Source organism: Dunckerocampus dactyliophorus, chromosome 19 (genome assembly GCF_027744805.1).
Source record: "Dunckerocampus dactyliophorus isolate RoL2022-P2 chromosome 19, RoL_Ddac_1.1, whole genome shotgun sequence".
In the NCBI taxonomy this organism is placed as follows: Eukaryota; Metazoa; Chordata; class Actinopteri; order Syngnathiformes; family Syngnathidae; genus Dunckerocampus; species Dunckerocampus dactyliophorus.
This window is the reverse complement of record NC_072837.1, coordinates 20,462,501-20,488,181: the sequence shown is the minus strand read 5'-3', so window position 1 is coordinate 20,488,181 and position 25,681 is coordinate 20,462,501. Positions and strand designations below refer to the sequence as shown.

Below are 25,681 nucleotides of genomic sequence, written 5' to 3'. Positions count from 1 at the left end.
TGCCAGTAACGTTGGAAGCCATAAGTCCTCCACCATAGTGCCCGTACCCAAGAAGAGCAACGTGACCTGCTTGAATGACTATCGCCCTATAGCATTCACTCCTATTGTTATGAAGTGCTTTGAAAGGATAGTCATGACCCACATCAAAAAGAGCATCCCGGCCACTGTGGACCCTCTACAGTTTGCATATCGCCAGAACCGGTCCACGGATGATGCAGTCAACACTGCCATCCACACAGCCCTTTCTCACCTACAAGGCCAGGACACATATGTCAGAATGCTATTTATAGACTATAGCTCTGCATTTAACACAGTCAGACCCCACAAACTCACAGATAAGCTCCTCACACTTGGCCTGTCACCCCCCCTCTGTAACTGGGTGTTTAACTTTCTAACAGGCAGGCCCCAATCAGTTAGAGCCCACAATCGTACAATCGTACATTCAGCTCAAGAATTGTGAGTACTGGGACCCCACAGGGGTGTGTGCTGAGTCCGCTCCTCTACACGCTCTTCACCTACGATTGCGTGCCCTCCCAGAACAACACCAGCATCATTAAATTTGCGGATGACACTATAGTCATCGGACTGATCACTGGTGGTGTTGAAACATCATACAGAAGAGAGGTGGCGGACCTCATAGCTTGGTGTCGTGATAACAATCTCCTTCTCAATACAGATAAGACTAAAGAGATGATCATCGACCCAAGAACAAGGGAAAGGGAGCCGCATAGACCCCTGTTTATTGATGAGACTGAGGTGGAGAGGGTGAAAACCTTCAAGTTCCTTGGCACACACATCAGCGAGGACCTCACCTGGTCTCACAACACCCAACAAATTATGAAGAAGTCCCAAAGGAGACTGTACTTCCTGAGAAGACTGAGGAAATTTGGCATGTCCACCACAATCCTGAGTTGCTTCTACAGATGCACTATGGAAAGTGTCCTTACAGCCTCCATCACTGTTTGGTACGGTAACTGTACAACACGTGATAGGAAGGCACTCCAGCGGGTGATCAAGTTAACATTGTTGGGGCAGCCCTCCCCTCACTGCAAGACATTTATAAATCTAGAGTCCTACGCAGAACACACAACCTCATCAAGGACAGCACACATCCACAACACTCATTCTTCACGCTCGTCAGGCAGACGCTACAGGAGTTTGAAGTCCAGGACCACAAGGCTGGCAAACAGCTTTTACCCACAGGCCATCAGGCTTCTCAACCAAGCACTCACACACGCCGCACGCAACACACGCACACACTCATAGCATTTTATTTATTTATTTATCTATCTATTTATTTATTTATTTGTATTATTTATCTATATTAATGTCTCTTCTGTTGTTGTTGCTTAATTTATTGGTATATATGTTTCTTATGTTCTTATTCTTTTTGTTGTGTTTTCTTTCTTTTCTTGGGAAAATGAACAGAATAAGAATTTAATTGCATAGTATAACTGCTGTTTTACTATGCATATGACAATAAAACTCTTGAATCTTGAATCTGGATCGTCAAGGTTACATTTTTTCTCATCAGAGAATAAAACTTTGTTCCACCTTTCAATGTCCCACGTTTGATGCTCCCTGCAAAGTCTAAACGGGCACTTTTGTGGTGTTTTTTGTTTTTTACAGCCTTTTCCCTCAGATGGCGTCTGATGGTTATTGCACTGCAGTCGGCACCAGTGAGGGCCTTCATGTGGGTGGAAGACCGCCCTGTGTCTTGATGGACAGCCAATGGGATGCTCCGGCTCAGCGCAGGTGTGATGTTCTTGGGTCTACCACTTGACTTTTTTGTTCCATAATGCTCAGGATCTTTCCAAAACTTCGAATGACTGATTTCCTGCTCCCAACCTCAGCAGCCATGGCACGCTGCGAGAGGCCTTGCTTATGCAGCTCCACAATCCCACCACGTTGAAAAAGAGAAAGCTTCTTAGCTTCACCATCAGGAGGGCATGACAGTGGGAATGATGACACAACATCAACATTTGGAGCACATTTGGGCTTTTATAGCCTGTGGTCTTGAACTTTTGATCAGCTGATGAACAGTCTATTTCAGTTGAATGGTTATTTTCAATAAATGAGTTTTTCAAATGCTTTTTGTCTCACCCACCCTTCTTGTTTTTGCATATTGTAGCTCTACCTTGATCAAGAGTGTATACATTTTCCCTATATTGGTGTCGTAGAAACTTCACTTGGAGGGGCATTCAAATGCAATTTCCTTATCGGTAGTCTGAAATGTGTGAATCCCGAGTGTTCGAACGCAACAGTAGCATGTCGCTTCTAAGCGATGCTATGACATTTTTGCAAGATGATTGATTTCCCCTTAGATCTGTTAGTAGAGGAAAGAAAATCTTGAAGACACACACACACGCACACACACACGCGCTCACTCGGAGAGAGGGAGGAAGAGGGAGAGAGAGAGAGAGAGAGAGAGAGAGAGAGAGAGAGAGAGGGAGAGAGAGAGGGTGAGAGCGAGAGCGAGAAAATGGCGGCTGGATGCTGCGCTCTATGAGCCAGTGTTTGGAGCCGGTTTGGGAGCTTTTTCAACGGGAATAAGCATGGTGAACACTCGGAATAGCTCGCGGCCGCGTAGCGGCCCGTTCATCTCCTCCAGGACTCGCTCGTCGTCGAGGAACGAACGCCACTCTGACGAACACGTAAGCCGGTTTCTTCTTGTCTCTCGCCCGGCTAGCTAGCACTCGGCACGGCTAGCTAGAGCAGCTTGTAACCGTGTGGCCTGGAGGTGGGTGCCCTTACCATTGGAGCATTGTTCCACGCAACAAGACACCGGTGCGGGACTTGACACCCACCAGACCACATTCACACATGGCGAAACATTTCAACGAGGCTGTTTGAACGCCTGTCATTGACCCAGGATTTTATTACGGAAGGTTTAAAGTGAAGGCTAGCGACAATAGCTTGTGGCTAGCTTCAACTTGAGTTCCCTTTGTGTTTGCCACTTTGAACCCAGACAAGTTTGCTTCATATTTATACTCCCTCGTCACCATTTCACAGTAAGTCTGTTCGGATTTCGACATAAATCTTTTTACGGCTTCAGTGTATTACCATCTTCGAGGGATTTAACACTTTTATTGTTATTAGATTAGGTGAAATAACTGGCGCTAGCCCGACAGCTAGCTTGTTGTGGGGGAAGGGATCACAACAGTTGGCTGGCTCGCGTCCCGTATTAGGCAAGTCTGAACTTGATGAACTTTCGGCAATGTAAATACTATACATTCACTTTATTTACCAATACACGCCGTTACCAACTATGACCATGATGCAAGACGATCGACAGCGTTTGTCTCAGAATGTAAACATCTGCCTGTCAGAAAAGCTGATAGCAAACAGCGACTATGGTTAACAGGTTTGGAGTTCAACTGCTATAATATGTTTGCTTGCTTGGTTCATATTTTTAGTTAGTGTTACAAACTACAGAATATTATTTCACCATGTTTCAATGAAAGGCTGTCCCTAGGATTTAATTGCTCAATAAAAGACATCACAGAACAGTGCAGTAGAGTACTGTATATCCACAAAGCTAAAAGGTCAGCAGTCAAAAGGTACTTTGCGGATTACAGCCACAGGGGGGCATATTTGTGTGTCTGTATGGATAGATGTCCTACCTACTTGGCTCGGTGTGGCTTCACCTCCTTTTGGTGCCCTAGCACTACATACTCCAGTCTCCACTTTGTTTTCTTGCTGCCCTCTGTCTTCTATTGAATAAGATTTGTCCCTGTGGTCCCCTGGTTTTGGCTCTTTCTGACTGGTACCTTTTAATGTGTGTATGTGTGCCGTGCAAGTGAAGAGGGTGGCTGCAGTGCACGTGTGGAGATGGCTCCTGTAGCTGATAGTCTTTTACCCGCATTTGTTGGCAACATCAAAGCACAGACGTGGCTCATGGATTGGAAATCCCAGCAGGGGCAATTTCCCATATGTGAATTACACTGGTATCACAACCCGGTACTGATACCAAATCAGATTGGCTCCATCTCGAGTGCAGAATTGATGATTTGGAACAGTTGATGCGCATGAACAATGTGACATGACAGGGCAGCTGATAACAGCAGAACACGATGTTGCTTCAACACAGCAACAGGTGGACAACTTTATGCAATCTAAGGGAGTGGATACGGATGTCATCAATATCGTTGCATGCATTTCTGGCAGGAATAACGCCATACTTGTCAGCACCGAAGTTCACAAACCAAAACAAGTTGGCATTGTTGAGGCGGAGAAGCAAGCTGAAACACACAAAAAAATGATGGGTTGAAAATAACCCAACTGTAACCCAGCCGCTGGGTTACTATAGCACCAGCCCAGCGTTAGTTGTTCCGACCCAGCACGTTGACCTGTCCAGCAATAATGACAAAGTCCTGAGATCCCAGCATCAGGATGTACAGGGATGTTCTCGATGCCTTGGCCTCATGAAGCTCCTCCACCATGTTTGTTCCAGGCTGAAAAAGAAACTGTGAAAAAATGTAAGACAAGTGTGAGCATATGAATGAAGAAAGACTGAATCAAGTTCAGTAGAATTAAAATAAAAAAACGGTGGTTATGTGATGCAAATGTATTACTCTTTTGAACGCATATTGATTTGAAGCAAAACACTCAAGTTAAGAGACCCCAGCAACTAGGCGTAACTACTTTTCAGATCACAACTTGGCTCAAAGGACCAAGTGGGGGGAAGTCATCGTTGATGCACTATACTGCTGATGGGGATGTCATACAACTTCATGTAAAAAAAAAACAGAAGTATCCCTTTAATATATTCATTTCTGCGCTCAATACTTTGTCGGGGCCTGTTTGAGAACAAATGACTCCATCAGTTTGGTGTGGTACGGTACGGAGGTGATCAGCCTGTGGCACTACTGAGGTATTCTGATGGTGACCAATGCATCGTAAGGTTGTAGATGGGCTATTTTCCATATATTGTCAAGCTATTTTTCATGCCTATCCCGCAAGTACAGTAAAACAAAGCTGGATTATGCGTGTGTGCATGCACACATTCTTCCCAGGTATATATGTTTATAAAAGAAATACAAGGTGCTCCATTAGATGTGCTGGAGGACTTACAGGCCAAGCTGCATTCCTCTATGGTGTGGCTAATCATTTTTGCGCCACGGCGTACCCAGTTGGAGGAAGCCAGAATAGCAGCTGTGTCAGGGAGGGTTGAACAGCATCTGTATGAAGACATTGTAGATATCAATACCATGTGGAATGGTATTCCTGTCATTTTGTCAAATAAAGGCTATAGGTGCGTAAAATAATACTGAGGTCCTACAGCCACAGTGGGGTTTGCCACAGACACCCCATCCTAGCACACTTGTTGTTCCTGTTAATAGTTTAGGGCAAGGTCATGGGGTATTCTGTGAAGCCAGTTTAGTGGGTTAGCGAGCTGTGTTGAGTGGAAAGCCAAGGTCGCTCTTTTAAAGCAGCTGTATCACCATGGCAACTTAGGCTAAACTCATAACCTGGTCCCAGCTTTCAGCTTAAAATTGGCTATAAAAGTGCCACTGTTTGATTGGGAAATGATGTCACCATTTATTGATAACTTATGACGTTGCTGAGGGGACATGGAGGAAAAAACATTGAAAAAAGGAGCATTGCCAGATGATAATATCCATCTATAAGTGAGATGGAATCAACTGGAACAAAACATTAAAACAAGGAAAAAAATGGTTTTTAAAGGTTGCCACAACTCAACACTGCCATCTAGTGGTCACAACGACATACAGAAATATTAAAAGATGAAAAAAAGACAGTTGGTGCTCCAATGTATTTATTTGTTAAATGGATGAGTCTTAATATTCCAAAGTTGCGCACTTATAAATGAAAAGACTAGTATGGTATAGTTACCGAAGTATAAAAACTGTAACTTGCGCATTTGCATGCTGCATGCTGGCATGTCAGCAGTCCTCCCTTGCTCTATTGGTGGCCACAGTGTTGCTTTTAGCAGTCATAATCTTTTGGGAACTCCTCATAACGCTCCATATTAAGTGCTTGCTCATTTCGGGTAAAACACTCTGGCTGGAATCGCCTCACTTTTCAGTGTAAGTAAAATAATATGATTAAAAAAAAAAAAAAAAACCTGAACGCGCACTTGGCACAAAACCAGACTTGATGAAGTAAGTTGATAACCACCGTTGCATACCGTTTAATTCTGTTTTAGGGAATTTATGTTTTGTTGAGCTGCATCTTCAGCAAAAAGCCTGAGATGGTTGAGCCACTTTCGCAGAATGCCCCCAATGTGTTCCCCAGTTAGGCTAGCGGTCCTGTTGTCAGCTTTTAAATTCTGGTTTGACACATTTAGAGATGTGAGCTAGACCTGCCTCACTGCTGAAACCTTATGTTGACATTTGCAAGTTTTGCAAAGAAGGATATATTCCATTCCATTCCATTCCATTTTCCTTCGCTTATCCGGGTCCGGGTCGCGGGGGCAGCAGTCTCAGTAGGGAAGCCCAGGATATATTACCTGTTGTAAATCCATCCAGGAAGGGTCCATTTCAGCTTCCCCTCAAGTCTTGCCAGGTGCACAAACGATCTTCTCAGCATAAATGGGGTGCCAAGTTTCAAACTTTGATGCAGCATCCCCATGCAGGACAGGAAAGTCCTGTGCGATCAATAAAATGGAAAAAACATGTTAAAACTAATTCAATGTGGCACACTAACAAGACATAAACATTGCATCCTTATCCATGTAAGTTGATCCTAAATTAGCATGCCTCTGATCATTAGGGAACTCTCCAATGATTCCATCCATGTTCCAACTGGTGTGCCTAAAGCACGTGGCCGTGGGGACTGCTGGGGCTGATAATTGTTTCTCAACCGGTCTTTCAGCTGTGACGCATGTTCATCTGATATTTTAAGGTTCTGTAAAAAAATTAACTAAAGAATGTTGTCATTCACTAAAATATGGATGTTTTGCATCATAAAATCATTTTTAATTTAGCAGAAAAAGCAAAAAATGAAATTGCTTTTGTATGAACTATTCATGCCATTGCTAACAAACAAACAAACAGAAAGCTAAACACTGCAATGCATTGTTGGTAATACACATCAGCGACCACACCACTCTGATTGGTTAAAACCAGTCAGCGGCTGTGAGACTCTGCGCTCTGATTGTTCAGATGGACTTAGCGCCATATTGGGAAAAAAATAGAATTGTTATAGCGCCTTGTAAAAAGAAAAGTTTTTTGACCCGCATTTTAAGTCCACCAATTTTGAGAAGCAATATTGCTATTGAAATGCATAAATGGAAGAAGCAGCTATTTATGTAAAAGAAGCCTTAAAAACGCGCCATTTGGAAATGGGCTCTTCTGATATAGATAAACCAATCCTTCATAAATAATTGATATATAATACATTGCATATACACATACATGCAACTTGAGCTAAGCTTATATTCGCAAGTTATGTCCCCAGGTAGAATTTGACTGGAATTGTCCTTAATATGACGACTTACCTGGCTAGCACTCAAGGGAGCCAACAACATAGCCAATGTCCTAGCTGGTGGACTTCAAATGAACATGGCCACATGCTCATGGGCATTATAAACAATAATTCATTGGTTAAATGGCCAAGAACAAACAGAAAAGCTGCATCCTTGTGTGCTGACATGATAAATGCCTTGTTAGTAACCAAATAGGCTGAACAAGGCTACTACTTTCACGCAACTTGACAATGTCAATGAAATGTAGTATGCATATACACACCTTTTTATTGTCTATTGGCCTTCCACTGGGAGTATTTATTCGGGTTCTTGGCGCCGCCTTCGTCTTGTTCTTTTGGTTTAATGGTGCCTGCCGTCTTTACCTGTGGGGAGGCGGAGCAGTGGGGGAGCACGTCTGTAAACGTGATGACCCAATGGCATTTGAAAAAAAAAACCCAACCCAATCACTCTGTCAACCGAGCAGAACTAACTATAAAGAGTTAAAAAATTTATAACCACACGGTTGAGTAGATCAAATGACACAGCTGCTGTATTGCCATAACCTGAATCCCATATAAATAACTCATAATGGGTAACATTTCATAACACAGTGGTCGTGTAGAGAAAGTAACCCAGCATTTTTTAGGGTGAAGGAACAAATGTCTACATCAATGCGTGTCTGACAAAATGCAATCCTGACATGGCCAAGAAAGCACTAAACTTAAGGAAGCAGGGGAAAGTGCGAGGCACCTGCAGCACTAACTGCAAAAACTAAATGAACAATTGGAAGAAGCCAGAGTTCTTTTTCTCAAAGACATCAAGGAACTGGACAAATATGAAGATGACGGCATCTTTGAAGCACCTTCAAGTCACAATAATAACATAAATGATGCCAAATTCAGCAATATTAAGCAAGACATTGCCATTGTTAATGAAAGTATTTTCCAGACTATAAGTCACACTTTTTGTCATGGTTTGGCTGGTCCTGCGACTTGTACTGTATACGTTGTTTTTCACACTGGCAGCCGCGAGAGGGCGCTCTAGGCTGCTACTCCTATCACTCATGTAATAAACTTAGAAAAACAACTATCCACACAGAAACGTTTTCAGTATTTTATGGTTTCAGCCTCTCATCCACACATTTGGCACAACGGCTTTTTGTGAAAACTGCTTGCAGAGGGGGAAAATCTGAAAACGCTGGATTATATACAGGCAATTCAAGAACGTTGACGTCACCGGCCCACCGCTGCCTTGTCGCTGTCAAAAGCCAACTTAATATGATTATTTGGACGGGCATAACTCGCCTCAGTCGGCATTCTCCTGATATTTTGTTGCCGTCATGACTTCCAGAAGTAATGCCACTTCTTGTAAGCGGAAGACGACCGACTTATGGGCATCCGTTCTTTCTGCTTCTGTGGTTTGGAGTGTCACGTGGTTCCGTCTGCATGCCTGTTCACAGCACCACACGGCGCTTATAAAGACAACTGAGAAAGACAGAACAAGGCAAATGCCCCCAAAAAGAAAATCATATTGTGCAGATTACACGCTGCAAGTAGTGAAGTATGCAGCCCAAAACGGTAATTGAGAAACACTTGTGAGTGACTGGTTAAAAGCGAAGGCTACTCTAACTGCAATGAAGAGGAAAAAAAAAAGCTAATTGCGGACTAAAAGCTAGATGGCCACAGCTACAGGAACACGTTGATAAATGGGTGCTTGAAGAACGTGCTGCTGGGAGAGGCTTGTCAACAGTGCAGGTACGTCTCCACACCCACGCCCAGGTAGGTGCCAAGGCATGCGGGTTGTTCAGGCTGTTGTTATCTGAAGAACTGTTAACATACCACCTATTCACATTACATTAACAGATGCCCTTTCAGCCTGTTGTTCTCCCTTTTTTTGGTATTACTATAACTTGCCTTTCAACATGAAATGGCTGTTCTTGGTCTCTGATTTTATAAAGTAAAATTCCCTCCAAAATGCGAGTTATATGTTTTTTTTCTTCTTCATTGTGCATTTTTACTGGTACGACTTATACTCCGGAGCGACTTATAGTCCTGAAAATACAATTATCTACCCAGAAGTTACTCAGGAATTGTGCAATTTTGTCAAAAGTGTTTACTCCCATATTTATATATTTGTTGTCAATGTCTTGCTTTACTTTTCATTGTTTAATATCCCCACTTATTCTCACATAGTTTCTATTTCATTTTTAAATTCATTCTATTTTCGTTTATTTGAACATGAAAACAATGTATTGCTTATTTGTTGCTTGTATTTTTATTTATTCCTTAACAGTGCACAAAAACCTTGTTTCTTTTCACACAGCACGTGAACAAAGGGAACAAAATAAAAATGATAAATGCAAGCTTCTTCCTACTCCTTTTTGGTTGAATTGTGCAAATGTATCCACATGATGTTCTGTAATGTTAAGCATGTCTAATAGAAATAAACCATACCATAGCAACCATGTAATTCTGACATTGGGCACCTTGTCTTTGCCGTCTCCAGAAGGAGATGAGCAGTGACGTGAGCACTCCTAGCAGCCCGCGGCTCAGCCCACCGTCCAAGCGGTCCCGCAGGCAGATGGTGTCGGAGCCCAGCTCCAGCGATACCTCGCCCTCGCCCCAGACCAAAGGCCAGAGGGTCAGTTGGGGCATTCCCACCTACCGCACCAGGTCAGCTGACGAAGGCCTTTGCACGTATGAATGTGTAAACACCCTCAGCATCAAGTCAAGCCTAAAATCTAATCCTCATGTTTTTCTTTCCATTTCAGGTTGTCCTCTCGAATAATGCAGAACGGACATGGTAATGTCACACACGGCATAAAAAAAACATGAAAAGAATGTGTTACCTTGACTAAATGTGTTGTGTTTTTGACGCTGCAGCCCATATGGGCCACCGGAAGGAGCAGGGCGACCACTCTCACATGAACGGCCATGTGGAGCTGAAGAGGAGCTGCCGAGTGAGGAAGAGCCAATTTGAACACCTCAACCAGAGCCTGCTGTTTGACCAGCTGGTTAACAGGTGAGCGGGAAGTCCAGCTGGCATCCAAATCACAGTTCATTACCAGGCTAAAAAGGGAACATGGCGCCACCTATGGTAGTGGAGGAACACACATAGAAACCCTTGTCCTGTTGTACTTCTACAGTTGCGCCTTTAGCTCATCACATTGTTTTTTATGATTATTGTGTGTCTGAACAGCACTGCTGAGGCTGTCCTCCAGGAAATGGACAACATCAGCAGCATCAGGCAGAACCGAGAGGTGGAGCGTCTTCGCATGTGGACCAGAGACACGGAGGAGGTGAGTATGTGAGAGATGGCGGAAAAACAGCAGAGCAACGGAAACAAACATGTTTTTTTAGGAAAACATGGACATGTACTCTCGTGTGAAGCGAAGGAAGTCCATGCGCCGGGGTGCTTTCAGTTTGCCCACGCACCACAAAGTCATGGGCAAAGCGGAAGAGGAGGAGGAGGAGGAGGGGACAGAAGGTTGGATCAAAAAATTGCTTTGTTGGTATCACTGTATTTGGTTGTTGTCAAAATGTATTTTACGCAACTTGCAGAATCACACGAGGACGAAGAAGAGGAGGATGGTGAGGACGACGATGATGATGATGATGATGATGAAGACGACGACGGGGATGAAGCGGAGGAAGCCGGGGAGGAAAACGACAGGCCGTACAACCTCAGGCAACGCAAGACGGTGCAGAGATACGAGGCGCCACCTATTGGTAACTAGTCACATTTTACAAGATAAAAATCAAGAGAAAAATAATCTAACCAGAAAACATCAGCATTTTATCAGAGTAATGTCATAACTTAAAATACCGTAAGTTTAGCAGCATTAAGTTAAAGAGAGACATTTAAAAACATATATTTTTTGAAAGTCGTAATATGAGAAATAAACAAAACACAAAATAAAGTTGTAATTTTTGGGATTATTAGGTTGGTGAAAAAAGTTATCATATTATGAGAATAAAGTCATAATATTACAAGAAGAAAAATTACAAATGTTATTTAAGAAGGAAGTTGAAATATGTGGAAAATGAAAAACAGCAGCTAAAATGGGATGAAAAAAGCAAAGAGTAAAGTTCATACAATTGGTACACTTTTCCATCTACAGTACATGACAAAGCTGAGATGCAGTTTTTTTTATATATACAGTCAAACCTGTCTATAGCGGCCACTAGAGGGACTGCACAAAGTGGCCGCTATAGACAGGTGGCCTCTAGAGACAGGTTGGCGTCCAGTTTGAATGTTGACCAGTAGAGGAAAAAAAAGAAAAAAAGGGGGAATTTTTTTAAATAATAATGTTGACCAGTAGAGGGCACTGTGGGACTGCGGATAAAAGTTGTACAGCACTACTAGGCTTGTTATTATCATGGTTCATGGTTTTAATTCATCCTGAACATGCATATGAGTCAAACAGTAGCACATCACATAGTACAATTCACAATTTTGCATGTCCAAAAAGGAGTAGGAAGAAGCAAAGCTTATTTAATCCTACCCCTCATCAGTTTCACATCAGTTGCAATACATTTATTCACCTCTTGTTCTTCCAAGTGTACTTTGTAGGTCTACATGACAATGTAGTGCAATCATAGCCAAGGTTTTCACTTACTAAAAGGAAGCTAGAGGCTTAGTAATAACTGATAGAATATATCCACCACCCACAGAACAAAGCTGTGCTAGTAATGTCTTACGCTTGCTTTTAATATTTTACTTTTTATCCGGCAGAGTGTCATTACAGCTTTAGTTCATCAGGAAGTGACGGGAAGTGACGGTGGGCGTCCCGCACAGGAGAGCTAGCCTCAGTGCTAGCTGTGAGTTTCGAGAGAGTTGGGAAGTGTGTTTATGTTGGCGTGGATGTAAAGTCCTGCAGTGTTCTCCGCTGTTAATAAAGCCATTAAAGTGCATCGGCGACGTGAGTCTCTCCTTCCCCACAACAAGCGGCATTACAGTATTGACAAGTGCACACCAGGAAGTAAACGGTGTCACTTGTTACAGGCATTGGCTGGACAGCTATGTAGTGGGGCTTGTTTAACCTTTTCCTTGTGGGCAAGCAGGAGGGAGAGACTATGCTGAGAGATGTGTGTGTGTGTGTGTTCTGAGCTGCTGTCTGGTGGCCGCGTTCAATAAATAAAGTTGGCAGAAGCAACAGGCGAAGTTTCCTTCTTGGCTTCGGAGCTGAATAACACTGACAAGTTAACAGACTAGTAGCGAACGGAAAAGAAGACGGCTTTTTTTGTGTCAAATACAGAAGATGAGGACTTTTGATGGATTTGTGGATGAGGATTGATCAAAAATAACGTGAGTACATTCTAAAATACTTCAATTAATTACAACGGAAGTCAGTTTTGCTCCCGCTGCCGCATGCATGCTAGCGTATGTTTTTTTTAAAATTGTAGCGTTGCTGGGAGCATGTCCTGTTCCCAGCCTACTTTGCGGTAATGTTTTGGTGCAAATGCTCTTAAAGTTACATGTTTGACCAGGAAATAGCAAGTTCAAAAGAAGACGGCTTTTTTATGTCGGAACAACTGAAAGTTTGTGTGGATCTTGTGAATGATTGTGACTGAGCTAGGACTCAGTAATTAAAGTCTACACACGACCACACGACGGCTTCATTGATTGAAAAACGAGTCCCACTGGCCGCGTTGGACAGGTGACTGCGATACACAGGGTCTATAACATGTAAATTTGCTGCGGGGGATTTTTCAGTGGCTGCTATAGGCAGGTGGCCGTTCTACAAAGGTGGCCGCTAAGACAGGTTTGACTGTGTGTGTGTATGTATATATGTATATAAAACTTCTTAGCATATGCTTTACAAAATATCATATTAGCAAACTTGCATCCTTTTGAATGTCTGGATCCTGTATGAGGCAGAAGTTGAGCTGACTTTGACAGTGTTTGAATCTATACTGACTTAATAGTGCTTACATGCGTTCTAGCATTATTTGAAGCTTGCAAGCATTACTCTCTTTCTATTGCCAGAACCGGTGAACAGGAAGCAAAGCAACCCCTCGCTCTTTGACACTCACAGATCCCCAGCAAGAAGAAGCCATATACGGTTGGTGGAAGCGCATGCTCCCATTGGAAATACATGCCAGGTCAGGAAAATCTGAGTGACACAATGGTGGCTTTGCTCTTTGTTGGCAGAGTGAAGAAACACGCCATCCACAGCAGCGACACTACCTCGTCTTCTGACGAGGAACGCTTTGAGAGGAGGAAGAGCAAGAGCATGACTCGGGCGAGGAACAGGTGATGAGAAGCTTGGATGAGATGGTCCACGGTTTCCTTGATCGTCTCTTCATTCAATGCTCTTTTCCTCACAGGTGTTTGCCTATGAACTTGACTGCAGAGGACCTGGCGAGCGGCGTCCTGCGTGATCGCACCAAAGTAGGAGCGAGCCTTGCAGATGTGGACCCCATGAACCTCGACTGCTCTGTGAGTTGGCAACACCAAAAAACTCCCAAATATTTTTACTAAAGTATTTATGGTGACGGGTGGCAGGTGAAATTTGACCATGTGGGCGGCCTGGGCAATCATATCCAGTCACTAAAGGAGATGGTCGTGTTCCCGCTCCTCTACCCGGAAGTCTTTGAGAGGTTCAAAATTCAGCCGCCAAGGTTGGTCCAAGATGTTTTTGTCATTCTGGACTGATGGAAAACGCGTTAGAGGTTGGTACTTACTGTCCTCCCTCTGGTCCCGACAGGGGGTGTTTATTCTACGGCCCTCCAGGGACAGGAAAGACCCTGGTGGCTCGGGCCCTTGCCAACGAGTGTAGCCAGGGAGACCGGAAGGTTTCTTTCTTCATGAGGAAAGGTGCCGACTGCCTCAGCAAGTGGGTCGGCGAATCGGAGCGCCAGCTGCGCCTGCTGTTTGACCAGGTGACTCTCTAGAAACCTTGTCATTTTGTTTGGATGCTAATGCCTTACCAGTCTTGGCTGTTCATCCTGATCAGGCCTACCTGATGAGGCCGTCCATCATCTTCTTTGATGAGATTGACGGTTTGGCTCCAGTTCGCTCCAGTAGGCAAGATCAAATCCACAGGTAAGACACAAAAACTTGTTTTCCAATACATTTACTCATCTAAAAAGTATATATTATTTCAGATGAAAAATGTTGATTTTCCACACAACGGTAACGGCAAACTAGCCGAGAAAGAATCAACAGCACCTCTGCTGGTTGCAGGGTAGTACTGCACTCCGCTTTGCCTCTTATTACTGGAATTCCAATTGCTTGTTTTGTACATTCCCATTATTACAAAAGTAGTAAAGTAAAAATATGGCTGAAATATCACAGCCGTTGCCACTTCGCAAGTGCATTCACACAATTATGGCGTCCAATCGATTGTAGTTTATTTACCTCCCTCCCTCTTGTCTTACAGTTCCATCGTGTCCACTCTGCTGGCCTTGATGGACGGCATGGACAGCCGCGGAGAGATAGTGGTCATTGGTGCTACCAACAGACTTGACTCTATTGACCCGGCACTACGGCGGCCCGGCCGCTTTGACCGGGAATTTCTGTTCAACCTGCCCGACAAGACGGTGAGAGACAAAAAATGCCTTAACCACAGAACTGTGTTGCCATGCACAAGCAACCAGAGACAATGTACTGCACATTACACTTGTGTTTTCTAAAAAGCAACATGATGATATTTATACATACAAGAACACACAGCAAAACCTTGCATCCTGTTGCAATAGTGACCTCTCACCGATTTAAAAAAAAAAAAAAAAAAAAAAAAACTATCCGAGGACCTATCCTTGGCCTTTTGCACGGCACAATACTGAAACATGCGTGAAGCGCCCCTCCAATGCCGCAAGTGTGATGAAAGATGATGAAAAAGGGTTGCTGCTCTTCACAATAGTGAGCACTTCGCTTCTAAACGTCGGCCCGTCAAAGCCAGAGTCCTGCGCCGGTGATGCAACACACGTAGCTCACCTCCGGTCTTTGCGGTGCCGTCAGCTTGGAGTAAGAGCTCCAGCACAAACTTGACGTGTTTTATTTGTGATGAAACCCGTGCTTTCTTTCATCCCTGCCGTCTTATTCAACACACCAGGCAGGTCTCCTTTGACTGTGACAACTACTAAAGACATTCTAACCTGTCGCTTTGTACTTATTCCTCGCTCCTGTCACAACTAACAAGACTTCAGTCAGTCGTCATTTTGCTTGCTTGAAAGTGTCTCCCTTTTGTTTTTTCCCCATCTCTTCAACAGGCTAGAAAGCACATCTTGCAGATCCATACTCGGGACTGGAATCCCAAATTGTCTGAGGAATTTGTAGATGAACTTGCAGAAAAATGTGTCGGTAAGAGCGCAACATTAACTTCTAATGATAACGCATAAGTACATGGAAATATATGTGTGTGTGTGTGTGTGTGTGTGTGTGTGTGTGTAATATATTCATTTTCTATACTACTTGTCCTCACTAGGGTTGTGGGGGTGTGCTGGAGTCTGTCCCAGCTGACTTGGGTGTATAATATTTATGCATAATAATCATAGAATTAATCAGCAAGAATGATTTATTTTGGAATAATTAGTATTCATGTTTCTGTGTGATTATTACTATTATTACACTGGAAACATAAATACAATTAATATTCTTTCATAGTAAATGATGGAAATAGAAATAATGTGTTCCAGGATTCAACTGGCCTCCTCCATAAAAATGATGAACTATGACAACCAATGTTTGAAGTCCCTTTAATTGTGTTGGAAGTGTCAAAGAATTGAATGAGTGTAAATAGAGTACAACTACTCAGCCTTAGCTGGCCCTGATGGCGAACTAGTGTCTGTTAGTGGTATCTGTTAGTAGTATAGTAAAGCAAAAAACACACAATATGCTATTAATATAGAATGTGGACAGTGTCCATTCCACTCATTTAATATTTTTTTTTTGTATGTTTTTTTTGTGGCGTAGTGTGGAGTTATGCTGTATTTCAGGGGTGTCAAAGTGGGGGCCCCCTGATTGTTTTTTATTTGCTGTCAAAATGAATTGATTGATCACTAATAAAATATGTTATTAGGTCTTATACTAATTAGTTTTGTCAGCTATAAAACAAAGCTAAGATAATTGTGTTGCTGTCCAGGCTACTGTGGCGCTGACATCAAAGCACTTTGCACTGAGGCGGCCCTGGTGGCGCTGCGCCGCCGCTACCCTCAGATATATGGCAGCAGCGTCAAGCTGAAGCTGGACGTTGCCTCCATCGTGCTGGGCGCGGGCGACTTCGGCAGGGCCATGAGGGCCATCATACCAGCCTCCCAGAGAGCACTGGCTCCCCCCGGCCGAGCCCTGTCGCCCATCCTGAGGCCCCTGCTGGCCAGCTCTTTCTCCTTCGTGCTGAAAGCTCTTGTCCGAGTCTTCCCCCACGCTCAGTGCAACGACTGGGATACACACGGTAAAGACCCGTACCTTGTTACCATTTCTCTACTTATGTGATGAACCTTAAGGAGGCTAGCAGGGTACTGGATCCTGTCCTAGAACTTGCTAAACGGGGACATCGTCGTCTCAGTTGGCAACGTCTCAGTTGTTACGTACGCTTTCCTCGCTGGCACCGTATAGAAGTTCATTATCTCTCCCCCTTGGCTTCCCTTCACCAGTCAGTAGAGGTTGGTTTGCGCGGTGCAGCTCCCAAAAGTTGTCTTTTAATGCATTGGCTACATTAAAGTCCTACTTAATAGTATACAAAACACACGCCCCCGCAATCCTCCTTCAGACTGGCACCTACCTCCATGTGGCGTCTGCATTATTTATCTAGATATTGACTCTATTAATGTGTCGTGTTAGGCGGTGACAATCAACTGCATGAAGAGGACGTGTACAGCGATGACAATGAAGACTCTTCCATCTACGAAGCCCAGTCTGCTGTGCCCCCGATGAGCACGGCGTCCTCCAAATCTGCAATGCACAAACCCTTCATTCATTGCGCCTTGTGAGTCGTGTACTACTCTGTATTACATACAAACAGCAGACAGTACAGCACTATTAATGAATGAGTCTGTTCTGCTCGCCAATGCAGCTCCGCCCTCCAGCAGCCCACAGCATACCGGCCCCGTCTGCTCCTGGCCGGGCCCCCGGGCTCGGGACAGAGCTCCCACCTTGCCCCTGCCTTGCTGCACCACCTGGACAAGCTGCCGGTGCACCACCTGGACTTGCCCACTCTCTACTCCGTCAGCGCCAAGACACCAGAGGAGTCCTGTGCTCAGGTCGCGCACAAAAAATGCATTAAAAAAAGCTGTAATCTAATGAGAAAAAGTCGTAATTTTATAAGAATAACTTTTGTATGTTGTATGAGGAAACATTGTAGCAGCATAAAGTTGAATAATAATTGGAAAATAAACAGCAGAAAACAGCTTTCATTTTACGAGAATAAAGTAAAAACATGAAGAGAAAACAGTGGCACTTACGAGAATAAATTTGGAATATTTAAGAAAATTGTGATTTTAGTAGCATAGCGTAGATATATTAAAGAAAAATAGGTTATTTTTAAAAAGTCGTGGTATGAGAGACAAAATAAAAGTTATAATTTTTGGAAAATTAGATTTGGGGGAAATAACATGGAAGTCATTACGAAAAGAACATTTATGAACACTATTGAAGAAGAGAAATTTGAAATATATGGAAAATAAAAACACAGCAAAACTGGGGGGAAGAAAGACGGAAGTTCATCAATACGTGTTTGATGTAGTTTTTTTCTGAAATATATACAGTACAACTTCTTTGCATATGTACAAAATATCAACATTGCAAATTTGCATCCTTTTATTTTTAAATATATGACCCTCAGTAGAAAAAGTTTGGACATGAGCAACAATGAGCTTTCTAATCCCGACGTGATGCACTTCCAGGTTTTCCGCGAGGCCTGCCGTAGCGTTCCCAGCGTGGTGTTTGTGCCGCACATCTCCGACTGGTGGGAGACGGTGAGCGACACAATTAAAAGCACCTTCCTCACCCTGCTGCAGGACGTACCCTCCTTCTGCCCTGTCCTCATCCTCGCCACCGCCGAGACCTCCTACTCGCGGATGTCCGACGAGGTGAGAAGGTGTCGAGATTTCCATTAATTTTATCGCCACGCTCACGCGTTTCTGTTGTGGCCCGGCTTCTACATCCTTGCTGCCAATGGTAATGCTTTCATTTATTCTTCTCTCACCGAGAGCCAAGCAGGGTTGACACCACCTGCTTTGGGTTAGCTTGTAACGGCTGGCAGAAAGAAAAAAAGGTGTAACCACACATCAGATGAGCATTAATAGGGACTGCATGTCAGACTGTGTTGTGTATGTAGGGGTGGCAGTGGCTCAGGAGGTAGCGTGGGTCATCCAGAAATCAGAAGGTTAGCGGTTCGATCCTCGCTCTCTCCATGCAGTCGTTGTCCCTGGGCAAGACACTTCACCCACCTTGCCTCCACACTGCTGTATGAATGGCAGCCTCATTAGCCCAGATGTAGCTTACCACCACCATCAGTGTGTGACTGAATAAGGGGTTGACTTCATTGTGAAGTGCTTTGTTATCCTCAAAAGCGCTCTAAAAATCGAATCCATTATAATTATAATATTCATCATTTGTGTGTCATGCCTCTGTCATCTTCCATTCTCCACACGTATCATCCGTCTCCCCCCGTGTCCGCACCCTGCCGACTATATCATGATGAAAAACAGCGAGGACCATCACCCATGGTGTGCTGCAAAGGCTGCACCGTTATAACGTTCCCCCAATTTTACTTCCTTTTTTGTAAATCCTCCTTATCTGAGGAGAACGCAAAGATTCCAGCAGCTCCAGGAGACAATTCATAGAGCGAGCAAACGCATTGGAGATAAGAGGGAAGGGATTGATGTGAGTCGGACAGAAAAGAGCAGCTCGGTCAGCAAAATAGGGGCTTCCCAGCGGGCGTGGCCTTGAACTCCATCACAGTGCCAAAGTGAACTGACGCTACACTTCCCTCAAATATACAGTACCAGAGAAGTGGAAACATAATGCAGCTATATTTGTCTAAATGCCTGCTTGTGTTTTTCCAGGTGAGGAGTATGTTCCATAAGGCCTACGGCGAGGTGGTTACGCTGCACCCTCCAGGGGAAGAAGCAAGGAGGATCTTTTTCTCAGACCTGCTGCTGGTCCAAGCATCCAGAGCCCCACCACGCCCCAAGAATACTGGTATGCTTTGCCCTAAAAGTGTAAAAATGTCTACTGTTAGAAAAGAATTTGACCAATAATAAAAATAATGGAAACAGACATAATCTATACCAGGGTCAAATGGTGTCATCTCCACTGTCATACATGTGCAAAAAAGTAAACCGCTTGGAGTAAGTGTCACAAAAAAACAAAGAAAAAGGAAAAACACTCACCTGTGAGTGTTCTTACAGCTTTCAGAACAGTTGTGGACATGCACCCTAGAGGGCAGTGTTGGTCTGCATTTGTGCTGTGGTTAAGCTTCAATAGTGCACCTTTCAGCTATAAGATGTTTGAGTGTGTGTGTGTAATTCATATTCTGTTGGCATGCAAGAGAGCTAAATATTTAGCCTGCAAGGTGTGTTTCATGTCACATTGCCCGTAGATATGAGCAGATGTAAAGTTCTCCACTTGGCACACATTGTTCAAGTTGGCTGGCCCCCCATTCCCATCAGAGTCATGCCCCAACCCCTAATCACATCCTCATCCAGCTGTTAATCTGTCCTCTGCCCCGGTCCTCCGTTCAAGCTCAGTATTGGGGAAAGTATCCACGTCTATGCCACCTCTGTGCTTTAAAATGGAAATGATGCCAAACGTTTATCTGCCGGCTCCTCATTGATACCAGGCAGGGGTCCTCTGGTTTTCCCCGCCTGCCGCTATTTGGAGGTTTGTTCTGCACAAGCACCACCGCACTCAAACTTGCAGTAGGCGGGCACAGGATGCAGGAGAGGAAGCGTGATGTGAGCGCCTGGCTATTAGGCTTAATTAGAGTCAGCGATGCTTGTGATGGAGGAAAGCAGAGGTGCCGCTGGGCAGACTTGCCAGCACTCCTTACTCTTCCGTACCACACCTTGGTGATGCACTGATTCACATTTTTTCATATCTGATTCTGATAGCTGAATTTGGATATCTATTGATTTTGATACCAGGGCTCTGTTTGCTTTAATATGCAACCATGCCAAAAATAATATCAGCAAACATAACTGTTTCCACACACACACACACACACACACACACACACACACACACAGATTGTGTGTTTAGCTGTAGATTCCGTTTTTATTGGAAATTTGTGGAAATGACAGGGCCCTAATAGTAGCTTTGTGTTGTGTGCAGAGTTTGTTTTATCTGACTCTTTAAGTAGCTGTGAATGCGTCTGGCGGAGTTTGCACGCACGCTCGTGTGTGTGCAGCACAAGCAGGGTTTCCCCTAGGATTTTATGAAGCTGTGGTGGTGGGCTGCATGGCAGGTGGGCTGTCACTGCTGCGTCGTGCCGTCGCTGTGGCAGCAAATATTTTTTTTCAGTATTTAAATTTACTGTTGGCAATAATGTCAGCATTATTGTCTTTTCTTCCTCTCTTTATCTGCCAAGTGCCAACAGGGCAACCAGGCAATTCTGCTCTACGTTTTTCAAAGTAAAGCGTAGTGAAAGGTTTTCATGATGTTGGTATTTGAGATTTGATGTCAAACTAATTGTGGTCAGTATTTGTGTAAATAATGGGCTATACATGTGTCTACATGGCACAGGTGCGCTCAAACCTTTTCAGCCTGCAAGCTACTTTTAAAATGACCATGTCCCAAAGCTCTACCTCCTGCTATAAACATAGACACTATACTGCATATATTTACTATATCTAGCAATGTACGTGTGTATTTATGTACATGTCATGAGTCGCACTTGTGTTTGATGTGTTTTAAATGAAAGTTTTTATTATTAAGGGAGAAAAACATCCAAAGCTACATGTCCCTGTGTCAAAAAGTGATCGCCCCCTAAAGCTAATAAGTGGTTGGGCCCCCCTTAGCAGCAATAACTGCAGTTAAATGTTTACGATCACTTAAATCTTAGTCTTAGTCTCTCTCAGCGCTTTGGAGGAATTTGGGGCCCACTCAACTTTGCCGCTTTGTTGCAATTTAGCCGCATTGGCTACGATTGCTGATATTCTTTTGACTATGTTTGCTGGCAGTAACAAGCTACCAACATTAAAGCACAGACGTGCAGGTGGTACAGTCGCCCCTCGCTACTTCGCCGTTTGAGTATTGCTCCCTCACTCTCGTGTTTTTTCAAAAAATAATGAACGAATAAATGATGGCTGCTTGGTGGTTGACTGTGGCCTATTGTTAGTCAAAAACTATTGAAAGACAAGTTAGATGTAGTCTTGCGATCACCAGGCATCAGTAATGTTGCACTGATGAGACGTGACATCAGATGACTTTACCTTTCACACTGCTGGGAGACTGGCTGCCCGGTCGAAATTCCGTGGATGACAGAGTAAAAAAGGCATTTGAAACACAGGAGGCGGCTGTCCCTCATGTCACTGCAGTGATCCTGTAGCCTGAGCAATGCGCGGTAAACAAAGAATAATAGGAGTGTAAAGGTGACAATAGCAAGATATTCCAGTTATTAATATTGAATCTTACTTTGTGGAAATTCACTTGTCGCGGTTGTCGTGTTGGAGCCAATTCAACGTCATCAATGAGGGACAGCTGTATTTGAAATTTCTTATAGGGGAGTTACGGTGGTATCGGAACCCGAGTGCTGGATCAAACCCACCCATCTTTTGCATTTAGAAATGTGCCGTTTTGAGGTGCTCATTAGTCTTCTTCAGTTGTGTCACGTGTTTGCGTCTGCCCCTCCAGAGAGGTGCGAGGAGGTGCTGCCAGTGGCCGAGGCCCCGGGCCCCAGAGTCCTGTCCGCAGAGGAGCAGCGACGTCTGGTCGAGCAGGAGGAGAACACGCTTCGGGAGCTGCGGCTCTTTCTCAGGGACGTGACCAAGCGCCTGGCCACAGACAAACGCTTCAACATCTTCAGCAAGCCTGTCGACATCGAGGAGGTGAGGAGGTTGTCAAGTGGCGCTCAGGGAGGGGGGGCTTTTTCACGTCTTCAATGACATGGAATGACATGTTCTTTTTGTGCGGCTGTCAGGTGTCAGACTACCTGGAGGTTATCCGACAACCGATGGACCTGTCGACCGTCATGACCAAGATTGACAAGCACCATTACCTGACGGCCAAAGACTTCCTGGTGGACATCGACCTCATCTGCAGCAACGCGCTAGAGTATAACCCCGACAAAGACCCAGGAGGTAAGACTGGCATGGGTCATGCCGATGGACAAGAACACCTTAAACAAAGTTGAGGATAAAATCCACACATTCTTAATTGTCAAGTGTGAAAAATAAGTTACCCTCAGCTAAATAACGAGGAAAAGGCTTCTTGAGACGTCATCTGTACTTCTGTGAAGAAGGTGTCGGACGTTTCGCTCCTCATCCAAAGAGCTTCGTCAGCGAACTGGATGAACTGAACAGCTCTTTGGATGAGGAGCGAAACGTCCGACACCTTCTTCACAGAAGTACAGATGACGTCTCAAGAAGCCTTTTCCTCGATGGACAACTCCTGTACGACTGAGAGCCTACACAGACTCAGCTGAATAAGTAATTATAGCACCCCAGAAATTCCACACACTGCCTTTTTAGTATTAGTGATAAAAATAGAGCAGGGTTGAGTATTGACCATCTTTGTGAGCTAATGCACAGCTTCCCTAGCGGTAAATCAGTGTGATCATTTTTTTTCAGTAGTTGTGTTGCGCTCCATTAGTCATTGAGCGAGGGTAAAACAACAAAAACATTCGCTTTTTAAAATCTAATAACTTATTAAGTGTGCCTACAGGGGCTGTAATTACGAAAGCTCCTGCCGCCTTTTGTACAACTACAAAATTCAAATGAAGAACGTGAACATGCTCCGCCGCTGAAAGACACTCTCCCTGGTACTCTCTCGCTCTCTCTCGCTCTCCCAGTCGGTGCTGAAAATAAGGAAAGGCTGCATATGCATGAAAATTTAATCTTGCCTCTTGTCTCACAGCTAGAATTGATTTTTCTTTTTTCCTTTCTTTTCTTGCCTTCTTGTTCCCATCTCGAGCACTGGAACATAAAAGAAGACAAATACACGCGCAAGCGCTGAACCAGGCCTGTTGTTTGCTGACAAACTCATCAGAATTTGGATTGCGGTTTTGGTGCATGAGAAAGGTCCGCACTCACTGCAAGAGCACGTAAGGGACAGCAGGCGTGAGCGATATTAATTGAAAACCGCATACAGTACGCCTGCACTCGACCATTGGCTTGATGTAAATATTTTAATTCCCGCCTTGCCTGGTACTGATGGGAAGCAGTTCTCTGCCAGCCCAAATGAATAAATCATATCAGTCTTGCAGACGAGCGTGCGCTCATTTGTAGGAACGCAGGCATGCCGATGATACACTAAGGGGAGAAAATGCAAATAGGGAGTTTAATAAAGAAGACAAACGGAAGCCTCGGTCCTCGGCCAACAGAGTGTGTCCTGGACACGGCATAATTTAGCCTTTAAGCATGCTGGGAAGCGCTCATTATCATCCGCTGGTGGTGGGCTTGTCGTGCTAGCGTAGCCACTATTTTCCTGCTCCTCCTGGTCACTTTCTACTCGTCCCCTCCAGTCCTGTAGGTGGCGGTAATGTCCACGGCAAAGTGGGTGCCACCTGCCACGCTCGGCCCCAATGCAAGCAGCCTGGAACACCAGGAAGTGCAAATAGCAACTTTATCCCGATCTGCACCAACTTTTAACAGTTGTTACTCCTTTGCGCCACCCCAACAATACGCCACGTTACGGAGTTGTAGTTTTTGTGATCATGACCACAACACAAACCGGTGGCCGTCTTGTATTTGGAGGGGGTAATTTTAATTTTATCAGTCTCAAGGGGACAAGGAAGGAAACCAAAATATTAGAAACAACTCATTGGTGTGGCACACCACTGCAAACTACAACCACAATAACAAACACAAACCAGTTTTGTTTCAAATAGCAGCCAGGTGGCATTTATTTGCTCACCTGCACAGAGTAACAGACATGTACAAAGGAATTTTTGTAGTAATTTTATATTCTTGGTCTACTACTTAATTAAAAAACATTACACAAAAAAATATACAAAATACCTGTATTTACGTGTGATACACATTCAAATACATAATTTTAATTATGTACCATCATTTATGCTTGGAAATGCATATAATGATAATGGAGTAGATTTGATATGACTTTTCAAGGCACCCGAAGCGCTTCACAATGAAGTGAAGACATTATTGATTCACTCCTGGTGGTGGTTATCTACATCTGTAGTCACAGCTGCCCAGGGATAGTCTAATGGAAACGCGGCTGCCAATTTGCGCCTACGGCCTCACCGACCACCACCAAACATTCATTCCCATTCATACACCAGTGTGGGCAGCACTGGAGGCAAGGTGGGTGAAGTGTCTTGCCCAGGGACACGACAACTGTGACTGGGTGGAGGGAGCGAGGATCCAACCGCCAACCTTCCGATTTCTGGACGACTTGCTCTTAAAAATCTGGAATATGAATAATTTATAAATAGTTTAATAACTGTTTAATAATAAATATTTAAGAATGATTTAAATAGTAACATAAGTGATGCTATCTAATGAAAATGTGTATTGTTGTAAAAAAAACAACTAATGTATATAAAAACTATATTGTTATTACAAATATTCTATTTTTACAGAATTAATTACTTAATTGAATAACAGTTTAAGAATTAAAATTAAAGTAATTGTTGATGGTGTAGTAATTCTAAATTTCATCAATTTTACTTGTCAGATCATGTTCTGCAGCCTTAATTACCCGGCACTTCTTATTCACACTCATAGCGTTTGGCTCAGCACCAACTTCCAAGTGCCCATGATCGCCGTTTCCGTTTCCTAACACACCTCATACTTGGAAGACAATTCAGCCACATGGTCGATATGTTTAGCGAGTAAGGGTGCACATTTAAGGGTTTGTTGCATCACACATTTATTGTGTAATTAAATACAAGCCATCAACGAATGTGAAGAATTCACTGAGCAGACGAGCAGGAGTGAGCGGCACCTCCGTAACGCCGAGCAATGCACATCTGAAAGCTGTAAAAACCCTCCATAAGGCAACCCAGCTCCTGACCAACAGAGTCAAGAAAATAGAGTTTGGACGCAATCGTCAGTCTTGCTGCACAACGCCTTCCTGGTGAAACACACATGGGTGTCCAGAGTGTGGCGCAGGGGCCATTTGTGG

At 44.0% G+C, this 25,681-nt stretch overlaps 1 protein-coding gene across 4 annotated transcripts in view; it reads left to right on the top strand.

Annotated features, from left to right (window-relative positions):
- Positions 1 to 2,455: 2,455 nt before the first annotated feature.
- atad2b (ATPase family AAA domain containing 2B) overlaps positions 2,456 to 25,681 on the top strand; it is a 101,591-nt gene continuing 78,365 nt past the window's right edge. For 2 of the 4 annotated variants that reach the window (XM_054762138.1, XM_054762141.1), the window contains exons 1-22: positions 2,456 to 2,654; positions 9,935 to 10,101; positions 10,200 to 10,231; positions 10,312 to 10,450; positions 10,628 to 10,727; positions 10,789 to 10,915; positions 10,990 to 11,157; positions 13,418 to 13,493; positions 13,583 to 13,684; positions 13,759 to 13,870; positions 13,937 to 14,052; positions 14,139 to 14,313; positions 14,388 to 14,476; positions 14,814 to 14,973; positions 15,646 to 15,736; positions 16,518 to 16,826; positions 17,216 to 17,360; positions 17,448 to 17,634; positions 18,277 to 18,462; positions 19,441 to 19,576; positions 22,229 to 22,422; positions 22,515 to 22,674. In XM_054762138.1, coding sequence (XP_054618113.1) covers positions 2,556 to 2,654; positions 9,935 to 10,101; positions 10,200 to 10,231; positions 10,312 to 10,450; positions 10,628 to 10,727; positions 10,789 to 10,915; positions 10,990 to 11,157; positions 13,418 to 13,493; positions 13,583 to 13,684; positions 13,759 to 13,870; positions 13,937 to 14,052; positions 14,139 to 14,313; positions 14,388 to 14,476; positions 14,814 to 14,973; positions 15,646 to 15,736; positions 16,518 to 16,826; positions 17,216 to 17,360; positions 17,448 to 17,634; positions 18,277 to 18,462; positions 19,441 to 19,576; positions 22,229 to 22,422; positions 22,515 to 22,674 — 3,070 coding nt within the window. In that variant the 5' untranslated portion in view covers positions 2,456 to 2,555. The remainder of the gene's footprint in view (positions 2,655 to 9,934; positions 10,102 to 10,199; positions 10,232 to 10,311; positions 10,451 to 10,627; positions 10,728 to 10,788; positions 10,916 to 10,989; positions 11,158 to 13,417; positions 13,494 to 13,582; positions 13,685 to 13,758; positions 13,871 to 13,936; positions 14,053 to 14,138; positions 14,314 to 14,387; positions 14,477 to 14,813; positions 14,974 to 15,645; positions 15,737 to 16,517; positions 16,827 to 17,215; positions 17,361 to 17,447; positions 17,635 to 18,276; positions 18,463 to 19,440; positions 19,577 to 22,228; positions 22,423 to 22,514; positions 22,675 to 25,681) is intronic. The other 2 variants (XM_054762139.1, XM_054762140.1) reach the window with 2 other exon arrangements.